Consider the following 26,386-nt stretch of genomic DNA (forward strand, 5'->3'; position numbering starts at 1 on the left):
AGGGAGCATTGTAAGTTTTATTATAAAAATAATATATGTGACATATGTATGACGGAAATTTTAAGTCCATTGATTGATATTAGAAAATTATATATAAGAGTTTGAAAAACAAGACCTTAATAATACTTTCTTATAGTCAAATTAATATCCAATAATATGAAACAAGTCAAGTTGTATTTTATTAAAAAAATATGTTGTTATAAATATTATCAACGATATTTATTATGCTAATTTAAAATACAAATATGACTGTAATAGTATCGAATATTTTATTTTTTTCTGTTTTTTAAATACGTTCTGTTTTCATTAAATAAGCATACAAAGTAATGTAAATTCTTGCAATATTCACGTAATAGTAATCGCAAAAAATCAAAAATGCAAATTTTTGTATTTCAAAGGTTTCTGAACATTTTGGCATACCTTGAAAAAAAAAATGGATGTACTGACCCCAGATGTGTTTTTTTACAGTAATCAAAATTCAGCAATCACAAAAATTGTTAAACATCATTAAAGGTTGATAAATTTGAAACGAAATAAGATATATACATTGAACTGGAGGGCTTATTTCCTTCTTTAAGGTAACCTATTAATATTCACGATTAAATTTAATAATTTTTACTTTTCTTCTGTAAAAGCTATTATAGTACAGTTTGCAAAAGTACCAATTGCAAATTGTGTCTTATCTTGTATTATTTTAGTGTGTTACATAATATATAAAGTCATATCAAATAGCAGATTTTTGGTAAAATGATACGTATATAAATAGCTATTGATAGGAAATAACACGCGAAAAAATTTACTACAAAATTTAATCTTTTAGTTACCTTGGAACTAGAGTAAAGTAACGCCCATGTTAAATTAATTGATTCAAATTTTATATTTAGATATAATTATTTGATGGTTAAATCTAGATAATAAATCTTCGTTTTATTTTATATGGACTTTGCATAAAACATGTTAAGTAGTTAAGTGGAAAGGCGCCATTTGATTTAAATCAAGTAAAAATTCATTTTATTTAATTTTTTTTTCAATTAAGTAACTAAGAAATTAAACATTTCAATGTTTTTTTACAAAAGCTATGAACTTAATTGGGTTAAGGGCCAAGTGATTTCTCCAATGATTTCTAGTTAAACAAAGAAGCCAATGATTAAATAAGTCAATGATATTTCACTCATTTTCAGTAAAACAGAAATTACTAGGTACGCCAAATTAAAAATGATTCTGATGATAATTAAAAATAATCTCAAAAATATAATAAAAGTATATCATACTGATGAACAAATGCTATTTAGTATATAATACGATATTTTACTTTGCAACTAAATTAACACTTTTTATTAAATTTAGATGATTAATCCTGTTGAAAGTGAAAATATGCCAAATGAAGAGTCCGGAGTTCACAAAACTTCAACGTTGACCTTACATATTTTCAATATCAATTAATTCACGCTTAAATAAATAAATTATATATTTAACATGAAATTTGCACAGATGCTGATATCTTTTTCATAATAATTTAAACCTACAATAATAGACATATGGAGTAATTGCATAATATAGCAATCTATATATATATATATATATATATATATATATATATATATATATATATATATATATATTAGGTTGTCAAATATCTCCCTTCCGCTTTTTTGCTCTTTATTCAATGCAATTCAAAAGACAAAAAGGCGGAAGGGAGATATTTGACAACCTAATATATATATATATATATATATATATATATAATTATATATATATATATATATTCATTTTTGCCTGCTTATTGTTCTCAAGACCTTTTTGTTTAGTTTGACAAAAATCTAGTGGTGCATGGCATCGGGCCTTAACCCTTTCGGGACGGTATTCAAAAAATCGGTTTGTGTAATATTTTGAATGTGTCATATATATTGAAATGAAAATTAAAAAAAATTATTTTAATTAATAGGGCGGCGGCTTGTGAGGCTTGTTAACCGTAGTACTGTCCGTACTTTTTGTTGGTACACATCAGGACCAACCTTCCTATAAAAACAATGAAAATTTTTTACTGTACCACAAAACTAATTTAGTAATAAATACAAAATGTGTTAAGCATAGTTACATTTGCTGGAGCTATCTAGTCAACTGTAACAACTAAAATCACCGAAAAACGCAAGTAGTTTATATATTTTATTGAAAATAGTATTATATAATTTTTGCAAAGTTGTCTGGGCGGACAAAAAACAAAACGCGACTGGTTCTAAACTAAATGCTGTTTTATGGCCATTTCGAGATACCCAGGTTAAGGCAAATTGCTGAAACTTTCCATACCAAAAATTAATCTTTTAAAAAAAGATTCATATTGTTTTAGAACTATGAAAAAAAATCGATTTCTGAGATAATTAAAATTTTTGAAAAAAATGACCTTTTTGAAAAATTTGATTTTTTTGTACTTTGAATTATTTTGGAAATTTTGAACTATTTTTCAAAGCAATGGCGATACGTTAGCAGCGTAGAAACGAAATATAGAAGCGCGTGGACGTCGCGTCGCAGTATAACGGATAAGCATTGGAACGGAATCCATAGAAATGTAAACAAAATTTATACTAATTATTAAAATCTTTATAAAATATGTAATAATTTGATGTGCGTTTATCTAACGATCGTTTTTGTCCGCCAAATGGCATTTTTTCACTTTTTTTTTATTGTATCTCCGAAACCGCTAGACCTGCCTTCTCAGAAATTTAATCGTTTTTCATTACGTCAATACAAATGAAATGTTTTTTGAGTTATTCAAATCGGACATATAAATCTCTCAATTGACGAGTGGAAAGGGTCAAGACAGCGATTTTGAACCTTTTCTTCATTGCGCCACCCCCTAATTTTTCTAACAATTTTATTTAAATATGTTTAACTGAAATTATGCCAAATAATACATAATATATATTATAAAAATATTGTAATTGTTATAAAAAAAATTGATGATCTACAAAACATTCAATTAGTAATGATTGGGAGAAATGGTTATCAGTTTTTGGCAAAAGCAGGCCCAGCCATTTCGAAGATACAGAGTTAAATATACAAAAAAGGCAGTTTTTGAGAGAAATAAGCATCCAAATTGAATGATTCAAAAAACTTTTTGTTTGTGTTGACAAAACAGTTGCTTTTGAAAAAAAATTGACATTTTTTTTGTATGTTGACTATAATTCAGATTTCTATTAGGTTGTCAAATATCTCCCTTCCGCTTTTTTTGCTCTTGGTTTATAATACAAAAAGCCGGAAGGGAGATATTTGACAACCTTATATATTTATTCTGGCTAAAGTTTTAAAGCTCACTCATATACTTCAAATAAATAATTTTGTAATTCAGTTTATATAATTATTATAAATAAATATTATGCAAATGTTACAATATTTGTAATAATTTATTTGAAAACATTTAATATATAATATTTCTCGAACATTTCGTTACGGTATGGGAAGTTGCAGCAATTACCTTCTGATCCTTTGAAAATATTAAATTACGGTACTAGAAGTTTCAGTAAATTGCCTTAACCCAGGATGTTCTTTTCGAAGTTTTAATTTTTACTGGTCGTTGTTAGATTTTTCAACTTGGTTATATTATAATGTTCAATTACAATTGTAATTCTTGTTGCAATAGTAGACTTTTGTTAGAGAGTTTTTGGTTGTGTTGGGTAATCAAATCATTTATACCAAAAACAAATGAAATATTCGAATTCAAATCAACGCAATTTGAAAAATCTAACTACGCCCAGTAAAAATTAAAACTTTGAAAAAATCATCCTGGCCTAAGGTAATTTGCTGGAACTTTCCGTACCGTAATTTAATATTTTTGAAAGATCAGAAAAAAGATTTTTTTGGGAATTTTGAACAATTTTGAAATCTTTCAAATCGGATGCTTACAAACTTAATTTCCATTTTCTGCACCCATTTTCCCAAAAACTAATCAACACATCTCCTCATTAAAAGGAATCGAATGCTCTTTGAATAATTCAAATCGGTTGAGCGGTGTTTCCGGAAATGTCAACGAAAAATTTTATTCATACATTCACTCATACATTACATACATACTACATACAAAAATGTTTAGAAACCTCTGAAATGGAAAGATATGCAGAAGTTTTCATTTTCGATTTTTGGATGATTACCAACATAACTTACCGTACGGGAAGTTAAAAAACGCAAAGCGAAATGATGCAAAAAGATATATGAGTAAAAATATATATTACTAATATATATTTCTGGATTATCAACAGCAATATAATTATCATTCATCACATTATTTTAAATAAGGAAAACCAAATATTTATTTAATTATCATGTGTCTTTTTTATCAGTAAACTGACAGTGCAAATTAACTGTCGTTATGCTAATAATCGGCGTTTGTTTTATGTTAATGGGCGTATTAAGCAGAAAAATCAATAACAAGATATAAATTATAAAATGATCGGTAGATGGTCGATCGAAACATTTATGTTTTCGAGTTTCAACAGATACCACGATTAGTCGGTGCCGAGAAGGTGTCAGTTTGGTAACGGTCTTTACTTTGGACGCACACGTTTAATTGTGAGGTGAATCAAATTGATTTGTGCAGTTGAACTGATCGAAGAAACTTACATTATGAAGTGAGTACTAACTAATAATATTAATTTAAATAATGTTATATGAGTTATAAATATACTTAATCTTAGATTCCATTAAAAATAGTGAAAATGCAATCGCAATAGTGCCAAGGTAAAGCCTAATCAACCAACGAACTGCAAATCAAATATGCTTTTTTTTGGCATAGTTTATTGTCAAATTGCTTGATAAATTAATTATTAAATATATTTTTAGTTTAAGTGGTGGGACGGATTTCTTAAAAGAATACATGCATTTGTTATGATTAAGAAACATTTATAATCTTATTCTAATATCGAAATTTAACACTTTTCCCATATAAATACCATGAAAGTTGTTAATAAATAAATTATTTGAAACTGAGTTAATACTAAAGTAAATTATTTAAGTTTAATATAAATTTCAAATAACGTTTAAATAGTAGAAGGAAGGATACGTTAAATGATTATAAACATTTTTTAAAATTCAAAAACATCTATTATCTTACTTTAATAACTTATCCCATCTAAATTCCATAAAATTTATTAACAAATAAATTAATTACTGAATTTACATTACTAGTTTCAGTGATAGAACGATATCTTAAATAATTACACGCATTTGTTATAATTTAGAAACATTTATTATTTTATATTAATATCGGAATTTAATACATTTCCCATATAAATACCACAAAATAAATAAAAATAAAATTAATTACTAAGGCTACATTATTAATTTTAGTGATAGATCGGATTTGTTAGATGATTACAAACCTTCGTTATTTATCAGAATTATTTATTATATTATTTTAATGTCGGAATTTAACAGTTTTCCCATCTAAATACCACAAAATTCATTAGCAAATAAATTAATTACTAAAGCTACATTATTAATTTTAGTGACGGACCAGATTTGTTAGTTGATTACAAACATTTATTATTTATCAGCAATATTTATTATATTATTTTAAGTCGGAATTTAACAGTTTTCTCATCTAAATACCATCAAATTTATTTACAAACAAATTAATTGCTGAACTATTACATACATTCGTTATGATTCCGAAACGTTTTTAATTTTATTTTAATATTGGAATTTAATACTTTTTTCATTTAAATACCATAAATTTTTGTTTCGTTTAGTGTAACTAACAATAAGACGTGAAATTATTCATTTTTATTCAATTTGCACAACTTTATTTTTTCTAAATTATATAATATTTAAAACTATTGTTAATTTTCAATATTTATTATCACAGTTGAGCAAATATAACTTTTAAATATTTTTTTCAAATTTATTTAAAATTTAAACTGATGGTTAATTTTAAATACTTATTATTTATTTTGCATCTGAGCAAGAAACTTTTAATTATTTTCGTCTGATTCATATAAAAATTTAAAATTATTGGTAATTTTAAATATTTATTACTCAACTTGCATTTGAGCAAGTAACTTCTAATTAATTTTACTGATCAATTTACCTTTAGTTTGATATGCACTGTTGATATAAAAATTCTTTATACTTTACATTACATACTTTAAAATAATAAATTTTTTATGATAATTATATTTATATATATATATATATATATATATATATATATACTCGTATATATATAAGGATTGATTTCAATTTTAAATTAATTCAAAAAAATTTATTAATCATAAGTAAATATTATATATAATTAGCATATTACTCGTGTATGCCCCAATATAAATTGTTTTGTTGTCGTTATTATCATTTCTATAGTATAGTTTGTATTCAAAACCTTTAAAAAAAAAATTGTGATTTGTTGCAGCAATTTTGAATTAACCAGCAGTTTTAAAATTTTTTACTTTTTGAGACCTCTATACTAAACATTAAAATTTAAAAACTGTCCTGTCCAGAACACAATATATATGCAACGACATTACAGTAAATAAATTACAAATTAAATTAGTTTTTATATAGGGACATAAATGAAGTGTTTTACTACTTTTTTATAAAATAATTTCTATGTCAATTTTATTTTTTTATTTTATTCTCAATTGCATTTTATTTATTAATGCAGAATTACGCACTAAAAAATTCCGCAGAAATTAATTATATTTCAAAATTTAGAAATCCGTTAGTAATAAACAACAGATTTGTTTAAAGTAATATGTTTGCTAGATTGTGCTCTAATTAATACGGAGGCAATATAGTAAAAATTTCCAAAACGCATAGATTAGTGAATTATGCAATTGAATTTGCATAATTCATTCATCAGTTGAGTTTTGGATTTTTATTATTATATTTATATATAGATAGATATTCATGAGTTTATATGGACAGCTAGTGACCTTTCCATTAGTTCGTGTTGTAAATTGATGCAAACACAATTTATTGCTACAAACTTGCATAAATTACAATTGAATTTCTAAATTGCAAGCGATTGAATTCATTTGATATTTGTAAAATTCAAATAAATTGATAAAAATAATGAAATTATATATGACAACCAAATTCATTTTCTAAAAAGTCACTACTTTTTACAGCAGCATGTTATATTACGAGTAAATTTAGAATTTTCAATTAATTATTGATAATTACTAATATTTTTTTTAAGTTAATTTAACTTATTAAATTTGATTTTTTATATTATTTATTTTAAATGATCATATGCTGAATTAAGAATACTTCATATGAAATTATAACTTAGTATAAAACGACTTTTTTTATAATTTGCTTATATATAAGTATTAAAAAAATCTAATTAATTGGAAAGCACACCTTTGTGCTTATATTTTACGATATAAATCAAAATAGTACAATTGTACTTTAATTGCAAAATTTGAGTGTGTAAACTTTTTGTAATTTTTTTTTTTTTTGATTTTTAAAGTTTATATTATTTTTTTCTTAAATTTTATATTGTTTGTTTTTTACCTTTGCACTAGCATTCAGCGTATACATTTGATTCTATAATGCTTTTTTATAGAATATTAATTGAAAATTTTAAATCTTATATTCTTTTCAGAAATTATTTGAGCAAAGATAGTAAATTGTTATACAGAATTTTGTGATGACTTTTGAATATTGAAACTAAATACATATTTGAATAAAATTATTTTCCATTATTAACTGGAAGATTCTACTTTGAAATAAAAAAACAGAAATTTTATAACATTTGCAAAAAAATATTTAAAGGGCCCTGTATATGAATAATATAAATAAGTTTAAATTCATAATTATTCATCACATCACATTTACACAAAATGCTATTATATATCAACAATATCCTATCTCTGCTCAATAAATCTGCTTTAATCAATTAACTAATTAGAATTACTAAATAGATTTTGGACTATCAATTAATATTCTAAAAAACAAGACCATAAAAATGTTTTATATTTTTCATATTCGGATTTGTAATATGTCAATTAGTGAGATTGTTTAGTGTGGTAGTTTTCTTATTTTTTTATCAGCATTCAACAAATTTGTCTTGAAAGCATCCCTAAAGTTTTTACCAATTAATTTGAAACTTTAAAATTTTTAATTAATCAGAGTGGCTGTAAATAGAATACAGGAATACTCCCGAATTAGTCATTTAGTATAAAATTTTTATTTCAAAGTGCTCACTGAAATTATTTTCCGTGGATATTACCAGTGTGTACATACTTTTATTGTTTTTAAACAAAAATAAACGCATAAAGATATTATCAAAGAATAATGAATTAAACATGTTGATCATTAAACAAATACAAAAAGTTGCTACAAAAACAACAAACACCTGCTTGAAAGCAAATGATTACTTAAGCGTTATGATTTAAATCCGCATATCAATGTCAATAATTTTTTATTGCCGAAAATCATAAGATCAAATAGCAATGTCTAGACTATAATTAAGCAAATAATTATTAGTAAGAGTAAATAAATAATATGGAAATAACCGTTTTGCATTGGACATTCATTGTTGTCATTGTACAAAATATTTAGATTGTGGACATGAAGCTATCAACAGTAAGATATGATCATACTTGAAACTAGTGAACCTTCGGGAACAATAATTAAAACAAAGGTAATATCAAAGTTGTATAATGATTTAAAAACTCGAAAGACGTGATAAAAATCTTGCTTGAGTATATTTACATATATACTTGAAATAAAACAATAATATACATTGTGTATGTATACTTTTGTTTAATTGCTGGACGAAATCTATATCTTCACATCAAAACCATTTTACATTTCTGAATTGTTGGATACTTCAATCATTCTGATAATACTTTCAGAATCATAACAAATAAAAAATGATATACTTTTTTAACTTCCCGCAGGGTAAGTTATTGTAATCGTCCAAAAATCGAAATTTTTACATTTCTTCACGTTTTGAAGGCTTTTGAACATTTTGGCATATCTCAGAAAAAATGGATGTGTGTGTGTATGTATGTATGTAAGGATACAATTTTTCGTGAAACGATTGAATGATTCAAAAAACATTCGATTCCTATTGATAGGAAGATGTGCTAATTAGTTTTAGGCATAGACAGGTCCAGCCGTTACGGAGATACGGAGCAAAGAGTGCAGAAAATAGAAATTGAGGTTTTGAGAGAGCGGAGTATCCGATTTGAATTATCAAAAAAACATTCAATTTGTAATGAGCTAATTGTGCAAAAATTGCAGTTTTTGAAAGAACTAAGCATCCGATTTGGATGATTCTAAACATTCTGCTGGTTTTGACAAAATAATTGCTTTTGGGGAAAAAATTTCATTTCAATTTTTTTTTAATTTTTTTGAGCATCGAAAATAATTTAGATTTTAATTTTAATTGTGGCTAAAGTTCTAAAGATCGCTTGTATACTTTAAATAAATAACTTTAACTTTACAATTCAGTTTATATAACTTCTATAAATGTTAGACAATGTTACAGTATTTATTTATAATAATCTATTTGAAAACATTTAATATTCCTCGAACATTTCGTTACGGCACGGGAAGTTCCAGCAATTTGCCTTAAAGCACGATGCCATACACAACTAGTTAATAATGTTATTATTTATAACAAACTCACTATTATATTGTAAAACAATCGTTCAATTTTATTTTATTCATTTGTGAAATATATTGCAAAATCAAATATTTGCGTAAGGCAACTTCCCATAATATCTTTACTAATCTGATTAGATGTATAGTTTTTGCTTGTGTACTTTTTTATTTAGCGTTTACATTTGTTTGATATTTTAAGTGATACAAAATCATTTCCCTCTTCAACTTCCGTATTTATCTTAGATCCAAGGTCGAATATTACAAAGATGCTTATGCATTAAATCTGTTTTATGATCAACAAAAGTAGAAATGTTGCATAGTACATATAATGCACTTAACTAATATTAATACTCTTTTGTTATTTCTGATATTACAGTATACCAAAATATTTAAAACTTTTTTTGAGATGTAATATTTATCCGAGGTCAAACTTTATTTTATTTACCACACTTTATATATGTTATAGTTATACAAGTTGTTAGCCACTGAAACCCCAATTCTGATAAACATATACAGCCATGCATCTTTTTTATGGACAGAGTGTTTAATCGAGGTCGACTTCTATTAAAAATTTAGTGATACTGGGAACTATTTCTAAAAAAGTTTAATTAATTGTTTACCAAATTTAGAAAATAATGAATATATCTTTAATATTTCAGACCATAATGATTAGACTAATGATACTTTATTATTTTACAAACACTAAGGCTGATTTTGGTTGTTCAAAACACTAATTGTCTCTTGTTCAAAATACTAAAATATAATCAGTCACGGTATAGTAGTCACGCTATAGTAGTTTTTTGAAAATTTGCTATATAGTATGTAATGAAAATTTTGTCAGAAACTATAAATTCTTTTAGAAACTCTTATATTCTAATAACATATACATTTTGAGTCCATAATGGCTAAAAACGTGGGACAAACTATCCAGGTGCGATGACAACCTCGGACGTTTCGATATCAAGCAGTATGATATTAAATTTACACTTGAGGTTATATATATCAAATATTATCTTAAAGAAAAATTGCTTTTCGTGATAAGCTATTTTCACTCGAATTTATTTAGTAAATACTAATATAACTATTGCTTGATATTAGGGCTTTAAAACGAATGAAACTGGCTACTATGTTTTGAAGCCTAATTGTTAATTATTTTGAAAGTGAATAGAGAACTAATTTGCAAGAAGCAAAACTAAGAAACACAATCATCTGTTGAGCAAGAGTTTTTATACAATTAAATCATATTATTTCAATAAAACAAAGGCTTAATTATTATTATATGAATAGTTTACCTTCATGGTAAATGAGTTACGACTACATGCGATGTGATCTATTAATATTCGAATTAGCTGCTCAGATGCAAGAAAATATATACAGATATTTAATAATACTTAATTAATTAAAACAACTTGACCAAAAACATTTTCACATGTACATACTATATTTATTTGAGAATTTAGTGTTCATTTAATTAGCGCCTATTTGATCATATTTTAGTTATATTGTAAGAAGTTATTACAAAATAATTGACATTCTCAATCATGAATGCAAGTGCTAGTTTCACCTTTACAAAATTCAACTTAAGCATTTTCTAAAGACATACGTAAGGAATGGATTTCAGTGAAATTTTTTATATACTGCTACATGAGAAACATATTAAAATACAAGGAGAGCTCGTACATTTAGCACAAAATGTTTGATTATACGATTTTCTCGTTAGTTGTTAAATATCTCATTTTGGGGAGCAATCAATTCTGGAGTTTCAGCAAGTAAAAATTGTAACAACTTAAATTAGATTGACATTGACGTTCCCCTTATTTGGTTTATTTCTTGATATATCTTTTTAATTAGTCATCGATTAGAAAATGAAATAATCTGTCTTAGTACTTTAATGTCTACTTAGCATTTATAATTAGCTTTTATATTAGGGCTCGCCCGTAGGTAAGCGGTTAAGAGCGACAGGATCTGTTTTAGAGGTCCCGGGTTCGATACCCACTTCGAGCAGCCTGTTGTCAGACAGCAATGACAACGATTTTCACTTGGAAATATAGATAGCAATATGTTTCCAAGTGAAAATAGCCTTTGCTTGGCATTGCTGCACAAATAAAAAGTCAGGCCTATTAGATTAATTCTAATAACAAAAATCATCAAATATGGATGAATCAACCATTGGGTTACTGTCTAAAAATACGAAGTGAGGAGAAGTTTCAGCCCAACAGCTCATAGGACGTAAGGTTCTGATTGCTGTTAAAAATATGATAATAAAAAAAAATCGTAATTGCTGAATAATATTGAATAAATATGTATAATTCTGATTTACAGCACGAGTAATATGTATATAAACTACGATTACTTCTTTAAAAAAAATATTCTTCTTTTTTTCTACAAATCCGAAATGGTTTTTAAGCAAAAAACGAAAAAAAGTACCTGCCTCTAGTGGTGTGTATGGCATCGTGCCTCTAAGCAAATTGCTGGAACTTCCCGTGCCGTAACGAAATGTTCGAAGAATATTAAATGTTTTCATGAAGATCATTATAAATACTGTAATATAAACTGAATTGCAAAGTTGAAATTATTTGTTTAAAGTATATTAGCTTAAGTCAGAATTACAATTAATTATTGAAATTAATGAATTGATTTATTTTCGATATACAAAAAAAAAATTGAAAAAAAAATTGAAACATTTTTTTTCCAAAAACAATTATTTTGTTAAAACAGGCAGAAAGTTCTTTGAATCATTCAAATCGGAATCTTAGTTCTCTTAAAAACTGCAATTATTTGCACATTTAGCTCTGTATCTTCGAAACCGCTGGACCTGCTTTTGCCAAAAACTAATCAGCACATTTTCCTATGAATAGGAATCGAGTGTTTTTTTAACCATTCAAATCGGTTGATCCGTGCGCCCGAAAACGCGGACGAAAAATTTTATCACACACACACACACACACACATCCATTTATTCTGACAGTGAGGTATGCCAAAATGTTCAGAAACCTTCAAAACGTGAGCAAAAGTAAAAATTTTCAATTTCGATTTTTGGACGACTACAATAACTTGCCCTACGGAAAGTTAATAAAATACATATTAAAGTATAATATAAAATACTAAAATTTGGAACTGTTTATCAACATTTTTTTTAACTTTTCATTATAAATTTCTTTGCAAAAGTGTTATAAATATATATATATATATATATATATATATATATATATATATATATATATATATATATGCAGAAATTCAGTGCAAACTTGTTACTGTTTTGGTTCAACAACGACAACCTTTACAAATCAAAATACTCTCTCTAACAAAATACAAATATATAAACATAGAACACTGCATATCAAGAAATTGAAAGTTCTTTTTAAAGCTTATTAATTTAAGTGCTTTTTTATAACTTTGATCTGCCATTTTGTCACAAACAACCATTAGAATTAAAAATTGGTAAAATTACTTTTATTGACTTAATTTACCTTCTTATTTACCTTGTTTCATTGTTTACTCCTACTTCACCCACGTCTAAGTTTTTATAGACGGTATATAAAAAACAGTTGAATGTAACTTAAACATAACAATACTTTTTATAAAACAATTAAATAATGTATATCTAAATTGTTCTATTAAGGTGTTGTAAACTAAACAACAGTGCTCACCACAACCAAAAAAACTAACAACGAAAGAAAATACTTTTGTTATGAATTTTCAAACATTGCCATTTATCTTTCGATAGCGACGTCGTAAAAATCAAGATGATGGCTGGCTACACATCTTTTTCCCTATAATTTCAAATATTATGGTTAATAAATTCTTAGCTTTACTTGTTTTTGCTGATATTAGACAAGTGTATTTGATAGTATTAGCTTGTATGTGATGCATCATCGCCCACAAAAGGCAAATTTTACTTCAGATTATGTTTGAGATCAATAACCTCAAGTAGAAATTTGATGTGATACTGCTTGATATCTGGCTTGGTAACGAACCTAGGACTAGTTTTTATACATTACACCACGACGGGTTCCAGTTACCAATGTTAGATTCAAGTTTTCTTAATTGACAATATCAATAATAATACAATTGTTCATAATCCATATTGTTTGGTCCAATGACCACAACCTTGAAACAGTGACCTCTCACTAAATATATATTCAGGTGTTGCGCATTCGGAGACTCAGAAAAAATTCTTAAATATGCATCGATAACGTAATATATACAACTGGGACAAAAACATAAATGTTATAGCAAGTGACAAAATAAAATTAATGTGATATGCATCAATATCGGAAATGGGAAATAACTTAAAGAAGTAATATATCAGAGATTTTTGTAATTCAAATAATAATAATATATATTTATATTTTAATTAAAAAAATTATATTAAATTTCTAGTACGTAGCGCAAACGCTAAGATTCTTGTCTTAGCAACCACACCAGCACCACAAGCATTCAGATTCAAATTTTATGCTAATTCTACGTGATATCAAGCAGTAGGAAAATTCGTTTATACGAGAGAATATAGAATAAATATGTACGAACGTTAAAAATGAGATATAATAAAGGTAATAATAATATATCTAGCAAGTCTAATAGAAAAACATTAATCAAACATATGTCATCTTCTATATATATAAAAATAAGTCGGGTTTTCCTTCCTGACGAAATAACCCCAGAACGCACGAACCGATTTCAACAATTTTTCATTCGTTGGAAAGGTCTCGAGCTCCGCAAGGTTTATAGCTAAGAAAATTAGTGGTGCATGGCATCGTGCTTTAATGCAAATTGCTGGAACTTCACGCACCGTAATTAAAAATACGTGTAATGACATTAGTCAACGAGCAATTCTTGCCGCAAAGAATAATGATGTACACGTACTGAATTTCACCATTCAATAAAAAATTGCTGGCGATTTGGTGACATACCATTGATTCCGACTGGTCTTCTGTTTGACTTCAAACGATTGCTATTTCCAGTTTGCCTTGCGTTTGTAATAACAAGTCTCAAGGCCAATCGCTTAGTGTTTGCGGGATAAATTTCAAATAAATTATTTAGAAGAATGTGATTTACCAAAGAGCACTTCAATGAAACGGATAATTTGCGGATTCACTTTCATTTACTTAGAGAAGTTCAACTAAAAAACACTTCATTTTGTAATCGAAATAAATTCATTACTGTTGTATAATAAAATCAAATTTTTCCTTTTCAAATATAAAACAAACAAAAAATTACTTCATCTTTCTCGCCCATCTGGTGGCGAAACGGAGTTCGTCGGGTTTGCTAGTAAATATTATAAAATTCAAACATTTCGCTAGTAAATGTCATTTTATCTCTAGTTAAATGCCATCTGTTAAGTTCAGCTAACAGATTAAGTATTTATACAAAAATGTTGTTCACATCTTAATATTTCAAGCTTGATAGCAAGCAGCGTGATCAGATTCTAACATAAGGTTTAATATGATCTCAAGTGAAAATGGTCTTTTGTGGGCATTGCTGCAACAAATAGAAGCCAACAAACGCCATTAGAAAAAGCAAATGGAAAGCAAACTGAGTCTCTAACTGCGAAAGAGGCTAATATACTGTTGTGTCTAAAGCATTACTCTGTACGGATCTGACACTTGGACTCTAAGAATGGCCAACAAAAAACTATCGAAAGAGTTTTGAAATGTGGTGCTGGAAGCGAATGAAGAAGATAAAGTGAACAAATAAGATATCAATTGAAAAAGTACTGAGAAGGGTGATTGAAGAAAGAACTCTACTGAAAACTTCATTAAAAGGAAAGGAAACTGGATAGGACCCATCCTGCAAAAAGTCTGCCTCCTTTGTTGTTGAAGATAAGGAGGCAGAAGAAGGCTTTAAGGTTGACAGACTAAAAAGATTGAGCAGAAGAAGAATGCAAATGATTAGACAAAACTTAGGCAAAAAAAATACAGGGAACAGAAAGCTGAAGCACTGAACCAGGTAGCATGGAAGCTGAAGTTTGAAAAGGAAAATGCATAAACGTGTATAAAACATTGTAACAAAATGGAAATAGAAATGATAAACAAGGATATCATTGGTTTGTACTGCTACGACACCATGAAACTGCCTTCAGACGGCACACTACAATTTTTTATTATATTGTCTACACACAAAAAGAAGGGTGGTTGACCGCTGGGTTGCTGGAACCAGGAAGCATGGAAGCAGAAGTTTGGGAGAAAAATGCATAAAAGTTTATATAATGGTAATAAAATGGTAATAGAAATGATAAAAAAGAGTATCATTGATTTGTAGTGCTCCGACACCATGGACTTGCCTTCAGATGGTAGACTACATTTTATTAAATTGTTACACACAAAAAGTAAGGTGTTTAACCGCTGGGTTGCTCACTAAAATATCCTTATAATATTAAGAAAATAAGTGATAAAAATTTAAAAAAAAATCATATCATAATATTCAATATAAAATTTATTTGTTGGATTGTGATAAATTATAATCTTAAGCTGGTTAATTATGAAAACCGATCCTATAAAGGACGAATATACCAACTATTGGTATTTGGCATAAGTTAAAATTTTTGGTACACATAAATGAATATTCTTTAAACATGTCAGATTTAATTTAAAATCAGGTTTCAAATCAAATATGAAATTATTCAATGTATAATAGTATAAATTCATAAATATCATAAATTAAATATTTATATAGACCCATGTAGAAATCAATCTCAGTGATTACCTATATTGCACAAATTCAGGCGATTCTGTGATGATGTCAACTAATCGATCAGGCCAACGTTAGTCGATATTGAGGCAATATTATTTGTAAATGGCCTTCTCCAATATTGTCCTTAAATTGAAATATAACTAGTTGGTATTGGTCTTTTGCATTGAGGCAAGTTACATAAACTTCCCGATATGTGTAAATAATCGACTTAATCAATAATAAATAAATGAATTTATGAGCGATTAAAAATATTCCTAGTGGATTTATTACACATAATTGAAAACGAACGAACACTCTATTGTTATACCAAGTAAATCGTCTAATTTTAACTTTAACAAACGTCAAAAAACTACTCATTTTCTCAAACTTTGATGATTTTTTTAAAATAAACTACTTGTCGTAAGGCCGTAATATTTCAGTAATTCTATAAGACCATGATATATATCGCCAAAAAAATTCTTAAATTTTTTTTCAACAGTTAATTACAAGAAAACGGCTCGGTAGATTTTCACCTAAAACTAATCAGTATCATTGCCAACTAATATCTTTCGAACAGTTTTTTATTTTTTTTAAATCGATTCGGTAGTATAAGCTTAAATGTGGACGAAAAGTTTAACACTTTTTTTCCAAATTACAAAGAAACGGTTCGGCCGATCGTAGCGCAAACGATAGTCCTCATAGAGATACATCGAATGGCTTTTAAAATTTTGAAATCGGTCCAGCCGTTTATGAGAAAACGTCGATTTACGGCAAAAAATCTATTCACATACATACACACACATTTTCCAAATTTGGTCTCATTCAATTCAGAATGGCTTGAAATGTCGAGAAAACATAACTTCTACTTCGGGAAGTTAAATATTGATGCAACATTTTTTATGATCGGCTAATAAATATTGTCTTCAAATAGAAAAATAAATATTGTCATTTAAATCAGAATATTTAATATAATATTTATATTTTTATTGGAGTGTGAATATAGTCCTTTTATAATTTGTGAAGAACCAGTCTTGTAAAGGACGAATATGCCAACTATTGGTTAAATTTTTTGGTACAAATTGCTTTGGTATTCATATAGATATTTTAAAACGGTCCGATTTGAATTAAATTCAGGTTTTCAAATTAAAAATATGAAATTTAAATATATAATTGTATAAATTAATAAATATTCATACGTTTGTTTCAGGAACTATACGATCGTTTTGGCAATACTTTGCGCGACTTCCCTAGTCAGTGTTAATGGTTTTTTCCTACCATTAATTGGGCAGTGGATGGAAGACATCGGCTCATCCGTCGGAATTGGGTCTAGTAATCGCGTAGAAAACGAAACTCGTGTAAATATTTTTATGAATAAATGAATATTAATCAACTTAATAAATTACTCATCTTTCATCATTTTTAGAGTGGAATTTCCAGTATTAAGTCAGTTCTGCCACATAGAGTTCAAGCGACATTGTCAAGGAATGAACCTTTGCAAGACAACGAGGAAAATGGTGGTATAGGTAAAATAAAACATGTATCATTTCGCTATTATTTCACTGAGTTATTAATATTATCAATTATAGTTTGCACAGTATTATTGCATACACTCACATCTAGGATAAAAAACAATAATTTCAATCCTATAAATAAAAACCAAATGCGTTTTAGTAATTGGCAAGTTGTAATTAGTAAAATAATATAGAATTGTATAAATTTATGGCACAGCTTTCAAATATGCTAAAAAATGTTCTTAGAAAAATTTGTAAATTTGTTTTACATTTTATCCTATTTTTTGCTTAGGTCATAATGACATAGAACATTTTTCGGTCAGATGTTTTAAAAAAAACGTAGAAAACTTATTTCAAAATATCTTTGAACCATCTTCAGAATTTTATCATAAAATTTATCTTCATGAATGTGAACACGCAAAACTTTTTTACCTCGTTTACATAATTTAATTCAACTTTAATACCATATTGGGTATAAACTTACGGGGCTTGTTGTTTTTTAGCTTTACAAGAAAATACATAAATTTACTTTTATTGTAATTATCACTAAACGTAATATTAAACTTGAACGCAAAATTTGAAGTACCATATTTTTGCATATTCACATTCAACAAACATAATTTCATATCTTTTCTTTGTCTAATTCTTGGAACTCTTGTTTCTTTCTTTATCTAAATCAAAAACCTATTCTAATGAAATTCTTTAAAATAATATTGCAAAACTAATTAATATATTTTCTACTTCTGTTTTTCCTGAATAACAAGTATTTATAACTATTTCAGGCAGGTCGGCACGAAAATTTTTTACGCATATACGAGATAATTTTCATCATTTCGGTACGGAAACTTTTATAAAAACATGGTTGTGGCAAAAAAATTATCTGCTTTGGAATCAAGTATCGCTTTTTAATCATTTTATAATAAAGTAATAAAACACGATTATTGTTCTATGCAGCTTATGATTTTTAATTTAATCACTTTACTAATATTTTGATGAAAATTGAAATAATTGATGCATTTCAGGCTACGTACAAACAACAAAAGAGTGCGCGTAAGGTTCACACGCGATTGAAGTAAAACTTATTTGCAACTGTACTAGATGGCATTTAAGTAAAAATATATACATCATATATCAATTTTGAATAATGTTTGTTAGTAATATGGTAACACTCGTGATGAACACATTTATTAGTCCCAACCATTATACACATACATTACAAATAGTGTCAACCATTATACAAATACATTATAAATTATATATTTATAATAGCATTAAAAATATGTATAATATTTGAAAACAATAATGTAATTAAGTTCATACTTCAAATATGACATGATCGGTTTGTCATTGTAATTCGTTAGAGAAAAGAAGTAATTGCATCTTATTCGTTCACACAGTGGATTGTGTTAAACAACGCCTAAACAAATATTGTTTTCGCAACTTCACTCATCATGTAATTGTGTTTGAAGAACTTCATGTAATTAAAATTAACATACATTCATTGATTGCTTGTATTTGTTTTACTTCTTCGCTGGTGATATAATATCATTCTTTGAACAGCTTTAATATCTGTCTTGCCTAAAAAATATTTTTCATTTCAATAACTTCAAAGATTTATAGAAACTACGTATAATATAAAAATAATTTCTAATCAATAAACTTACGTTCAAATGTTTATTTGTTTTATTATTTTCAAGGAACAGGGTAAAATATTCTTCTGATTCAGACATTTTTCATTAAATCAAGATTTGTATTACGATGTAACTTTAAAATATTTATTTATCTATGCCGATTTTCTTGTTGATATCGGTACGCATACAACGTTGATGCCGGTACGCATACAACGAAAGATCTCTATTCACATACACAACCGCTAATCACAATCGACCCGTATCAAAATAATCTTATCGTGAGCGAATGACGAACAGTTCGGGCATAACGGACTTCCGTTGCATTTGTACGGGTTTACACTCTAGTCGCGCCTAAAGAAGTTTTACTTCAAAAACAATATTTTTTTGTTGTGATTTTTTGAATGCACTTGGTTTGGTTTGGTTTTTGTATATTTGTATATCAATTGATCAATTTATCCTATTTGCTTTGGATTAAAAACTGAATGAATTAAACTAAAATCATTTAGAAAATTGGCTTAATCTATTCTTTGTATAGTAACTTCACAGTGTATTTAAATGTAAATTATAAAGCATAAAAAACACTTCAATTGAAATTCAAATATATATTATTGCTAATGTCCATATAACTAGCATAATAGAAAATTACTGACTGGTGGGCTATGGTATCAACTTGGGCTTAAATAAAGGCAAAAAAATACATAATACATATGTAAATATTTTATAGGCAATTTTGGCCGTAAAGTGTTGAAGGGTGTTCAAAAAGGTGTCGAAAAAGGAGTAACACAAGTCATGAATATTGGAGGTAGTTTCTTGAACAGAAAAGAGTCAGAACGAGCACTTGATATGGAAGCTGAATTTTTACAACAAGCGCCTGCTAACAAAAGCTTCAAAGATCAAGTTCAAGCCATCTTTCCAGGTACGTTTTAAATTGAAATATTGCTAGTATTTTTATTCTGCTAATTAATTTTACTTTTTGTTAAAATCATATTACGCAAATAAAAGTTGTTTCAGAGACTTTACGTTACATTAATGGCGAATTTATCAACTCAAAATATTCTGGTTTTTATCTAAGCTTCTAAGAAAATTATAAAATAACCTCGTTAAAACGATTTTCCAGAAATCAAACCAGAAACGCGTTAAGTAGCTAAAAGGCGTATTATACGGGATGTCATGTCCAAAGTCATAAAGTAGCGTCTTGTGCAAAAATTGATGTGTTACAAGCTTACAAGTATATAGAATGTCTAACCATAGGTAAAAGAAATAAATACACATTTTGAATAAATAAAGTATTTGAGTAAAAATTGCTTATATATGAAATTTGTAGTCAGTAATGTACTTAAAAAAAAGCAATAATGATTTAAAGAAAAAAGACAAAGTTGATTATCATGATTTGTGATGCTAAAATGTTTTTTCATTTATTTTTTATTTATTTATATAAATGATTAATTTATAGCATAATACATTTCATAAACTTTTGTATTATTTTCATAAGCTTTTGTCGGAAATATACATTTACTTATTCATAGGAATTAAAAAAGATAAGGTAATAAATTAGTTTTCTCGATTTTTGATAGTTATTAAGATGCTCATAAGATTCAGTAGACGATACAATTGACCGATGAAATAAATCTTATTTGCTTTTGATTATCGCAATTAATTTTTAAAATAAACCTGTAATTCATTTTCAACTTCCCTTAGGGTAAGTTATAGTAATCACAAAAAAATCGAAAATGAAAATTTGTATATATCTTTACGTTTCAAAGGTTTCTGAATATTTTGGCATACCTTAGAAAAAAAACATGGATGCATGTGTGTGTGTGCGGATACAAATTTTCGTCGACGATTTCGGGAACGCGGATAAAGCGATTTGAATAATTCAAAAAAACATTCGATTCGTATTGATAAGGAGACGTGCTAATTAGTTATACGAGGCAAAATGCGGCAAAAACGGTAACTTAGTTTTTAAGAGAACGGAGGTCCGATTTTAATGATTCAAAAAACATTTTACTTGATTTGACAAGATGAAGAACTGATTATTTTTTTGAGAAGGCAGGTCCGGCGGTTTTGGACTCTCAATAAAAATAAGTTAAAAAAATGTCATTTGGCGGTCAAAAGTGGTTATTGGACATATGTACATCAAATTATCAGAAATTTTATAGAGATTTTAATAATGTGTACACATTTGGTGTAATTTTTTTTGGATTTCGTACCAATATTTTTAATTGCGGTACGGGAAGTTCTAGCAATTTGCCTTGAAGCACGAGGCCATGCACCCCACTAGTTTTATATTTGATTCCTTTTCTTATCATTTTCATTTTGATTAAAAATAATACAATCCTACTAAATACAGAGGTATTTAGATATACCTTAAATCAAATTAGGGCGCAAACTTCACGATAAAATTAAAATCGATATAAAAAAATTTATTCTATAACTTTCATTTAATTAACATTACAGAGTAATAGTTTCTTAAATACTTCAGCTTGCTTTGCGCTAATAGTGTTTCCAACTATTTATCTATACAGGAACTGAAACATCAGAATTATAATTAGAAGGTTTTTGAGTAACTTTCTAATATAACATTGTCATTCATTAATCCTATTGAAATATCATTACATAAATTTATTTGAATGCCTTATTTGAAAATTTGGTTATATTCATTAAGTCGTTTCATAGTTATTAAGGGTTTTTTAATTGCAGGAACTCTTTGGTGTGGTGGAGGCGATAAAGCACGTTCTAATGAAGATTTGGGCAGATTCAAAGACACCGATGCTTGTTGCAGAGAACACGATTTCTGCCAAGATAATATCCTCGCAGGAGAAGAAAAACATGGTCTCATCAATGGTGGATTATTTACTAGGTTGGATAAAAAAAATCGTTATTTTAGTCACAACTTAATTTAGTTATTGTTAACTGCTATATGTAATACCTATTTTGTATTTTTTAGATCTCATTGTGATTGCGATCAAAAGTTCTACAAATGCTTACAAGATGCCAACAGTATTATTTCTAAAAAAGTCGCTTTCACTTATTTCACAGTTTTAGGCCCACAATGTTTCACCTATGATCATCCAATTGTCGATTGTGAGAGAAGGTGTGTAATAATAAATATTTAATAATGAAAAATCATGATTCATGCAACTAATTTAAAGATTCATGAAATATGTACTAGAATGAAACACAAGCACAAATATAAACAATTCACTTTAACTCATCGGAAATCAAACACTTTTCCGATTATAAAATATTTATTCATTTATGCCGTGATAAATTTCATAAATTTATCTGAACCAAAACTTTGCATAGTTCAAAACAAATGATCCAACAAATAACCCATGTCAATTATTATTTTTGTCTCGCTTACTAAAATTGACGCGACCTGCCAATCTCCCACATATTCCCCCTCCAAGTGACGTTGTCACGGAGGAACCATTCGTGGGTGATTGTAAACATCTCAATCATTTGTTTTCACCGCTATTTCGTAGGCGGGTTTAATCCGATCTACTGAAACGGTGACATTTTTACCACGTATCATCAATTTGAAAGTTTTCGAAGATCGTGATAAAACTTCAAATGGGCCTTCATAAGGGTTCTGCAGAGGTCTTTTTGGTCCATCATTTCGAAGGAATACATATTTAGCCTTTTCTATCTCCTTGAACCTAAAGGTTGGTTTTACTCCATGCCTTGTGCCAGTCACAGGCCTAACCATTTTCATCTGCTTCCTAAGATTTTTTACAAAATCGGTCTCACTATGACTGGTTTTTTGGGTTGGTACCAGCATGGCACCCGGTAATCTTAAAGTCTCGCCATATAACATCTCAGCGACAGTCGCTTGAAGATCTTCTTTCCATGCTGATCGAATACCAAGCATAACCGTCGGTAATATCTCCGTCCAACGCCCAGTATTATGACATCTTATCGCGGCTTTTAATTGTCTATGAAATCTTTCAACCATACCATTAGAAGCCGGGTGATCAGCAGTTGTCCTGAAATGTGTAGTTCCCATTAATCGGTTGAGCTGCTCAAATAAACACGATTCAAACTGTCTACCCTGATCTGATGTAACTCTTAAGGGAGCTCCGAATCTTGCTATCCAGTTAGAAAAGAATGCTCTTGCTACTGTAGTTGCAAGATTCGGAGCTCCCTTAAGAGTTACATCAGATCAGGGTAGACAGTTTGAATTTACGACGCTGTAAAATTTTTTAGACATATGGTAGAGGGAAGAGAATTTGTAATATATACTGATCATAAACCTATCACGTCGGGGTCACCACTATCGGAAATCAAACACTTTTCCGATTATAAAATATTTATTCATTTATGCCGTGATAAATTTCATAAATTTATCTGAACCAAAACTTTGCATAGTTCAAAACAAATGATCCAACAAATAACCCATGTCAATTATTATTTTTGTCTCGCTTACTAAAATTGACGCGACCTGCCAATCTCCCACATATTCCCCCTCCAAGTGACGTTGTCACGGAGGAACCATTCGTGGGTGATTGTAAACATCTCAATCATTTGTTTTCACCGCTATTTCGTAGGCGGGTTTAATCCGATCTACTGAAACGGTGACATTTTTACCACGTATCATCAATTTGAAAGTTTTCGAAGATCGTGATAAAACTTCAAATGGGCCTTCATAAGGGTTCTGCAGAGGTCTTTTTGGTCCATCATTTCGAAGGAATACATATTTAGCCTTTTCTATCTCCTTGAACCTAAAGGTTGGTTTTACACCATGCCTTGTGCCAGTCACAGGCCTAACCATTTTCATCTGCTTCCTAAGATTTTTTACAAAATCGGTCTCACTATGACTGGTTTTTTGGGTTGGTACCAGCATGGCACCCGGTAATCTTAAAGTCTCGCCATATAACATCTCAGCGACAGTCGCTTGAAGATCTTCTTTCCATGCTGATCGAATACCAAGCATAACCGTCGGTAATATCTCCGTCCAACGCCCAGTATTATGACATCTTATCGCGGCTTTTAATTGTCTATGAAATCTTTCAACCATACCATTAGAAGCCGGGTGATCAGCAGTTGTCCTGAAATGTGTAGTTCCCATTAATCGGTTGAGCTGCTCAAATAAACACGATTCAAACTGTCTACCCTGATCTGATGTAACTCTTAAGGGAGCTCCGAATCTTGCTATCCAGTTAGAAAAGAATGCTCTTGCTACTGTAGTTGCAAGATTCGGAGCTCCCTTAAGAGTTACATCAGATCAGGGTAGACAGTTTGAATTTACGACGCTGTAAATTTTTTAGACATATGGTAGAGGGAAGAGAATTTGTAATATATACTGATCATAAACCTATCACGTCGGGGTCACCACTATCGGAAATCAAACACTTTTCCGATTATAAAATATTTATTCATTTATGCCGTGATAAATTTCATAAATTTATCTGAACCAAAACTTTGCATAGTTCAAAACAAATGATCCAACAAATAACCCATGTCAATTATTATTTTTGTCTCGCTTACTAAAATTGACGCGACCTGCCAATCTCCCACAAACTTATATTGAAAAGAAACAATTTTAGTTATAGTTTAAAATTTTATATGGTAACAAATGATCAGAAGATCAGAAGAGAAATAGTTTATTAAAATTAAAATTTATTAACTTCCCGTAGGGCAAGTTATAGTAATCTCAAAAAAATCGAAAATGAAAATTTTTATATATCTTTACGTTTCAAAGGTTTCTGAACATTTTGGCATGTGCGTGTGTGTATGTATATGCGTGTGTGTATGTATGTGCGGGTACAAATTTTCGACGACGATTTCGGGCACACGAATCAACCGATTTGAATAATTTAAAAAACATTCGATTCGTATTGATAAGTTGACGTGTTGATTAGTTTTTGCCAAAGGCAGGTCTAGCCGTTCCGAAGATACGGGACAAAAAGTGCCGAAAACGGTAACTCAGTTTTTAAGAGAACGGAGCGTCCGATTTGAATAATTCAAAAAACATTTTATTTGTATTGATAAGATGAATTATTTATCAAATTTTCTAATGATCTAAACTAAATGAAGAAATGTTCAAATTTTTGGAAAGGCAGGTCCAACGACTCTGGAGATATGGCGAAAAAAGTAAAAAAATGAGCCATTTGGCGGTCAAAAATGATCATTAGACATATGCACATCAAATCATCAGATATTTTATACAGATTTTAACAATAAGTATAAATTTTGTTTACATTCCCATGGGTTCCGTACCAATTTTTACGCGTTAGAGGGCGATGCGGCGCTTACGCGCTTTGATATTGCGTCTTTATGCAGTTAAAGCAGTACGATTGCTTTGAAAAAAAATTCAGAATTTCCAAAATATGTCAAAATGAAGAAAACATTTTTCTTTTCAAAAAAATTTTGATTTCAAAAAAAAAATGAACGATGCCTTAATTGCCTTAAGACAGAATTCCACTTACAGCTAGTTTATTAATAATTTATAAAAATTAAATGTATGCTTAATTGGTTCTAATTTTTATTCAGTATCATTAAACTGTTAGTTTTTTTTCCTTTAATATGTTTAATTATAAAATGAATTATCTTCTTTTAAACATTAAAATTTAATTGCTTTAAGTAAAAGAAATATAATATGTAAGAGGTAAATATATAAAATTAAATTCATGTGTGTTTTTCCACAATTATGCATGCACAACTTGAAATCACAACCAATGAAGAATATTTTTAATATATTTATATTATTTTTCAGAAATATTAAAAAATGTGTAAGATACATCAGAGACGAAACCAAAGAAAAAACTTGGCAATGGGTCGACAATGATCTCTTTTTGATATAATACGTTAACTATATTACCAAATACGATACCCAATTTTTAAAACATGAATTGCAACTGAAAAGTCTTCGAGTGTTCATCTAATATTAATATAAGGAGCATTGTAAGTTTTATAATAAAATAATATAAATAATATATGTAAAGTCAAGTAATAATTTGATTATAA

General features: G+C 28.3%; 1 protein-coding gene across 1 annotated transcript; it reads left to right on the top strand.

The window, feature by feature from the left end:
* Positions 1-4,508: 4,508 nt before the first annotated feature.
* LOC113363334 lies at positions 4,509-26,386 on the top strand. The gene is made up of 7 exons (XM_026605828.1): positions 4,509-4,622; positions 17,486-17,633; positions 17,702-17,801; positions 20,145-20,336; positions 22,121-22,280; positions 22,368-22,514; positions 26,136-26,386. Exons 1-7 carry the CDS (start codon positions 4,618-4,620, stop codon positions 26,221-26,223), a joined length of 840 nt encoding a protein of 279 aa, XP_026461613.1. The 5' UTR covers positions 4,509-4,617; the 3' UTR covers positions 26,224-26,386.

The sequence above is a fragment of the Ctenocephalides felis genome, unplaced genomic scaffold (assembly GCF_003426905.1).
Source record: "Ctenocephalides felis isolate EL2017-DRISC unplaced genomic scaffold, ASM342690v1 CF-g0.4_SCAFFOLD_00845, whole genome shotgun sequence".
Lineage (NCBI taxonomy): Eukaryota > Metazoa > Arthropoda > Insecta > Siphonaptera > Pulicidae > Ctenocephalides > Ctenocephalides felis.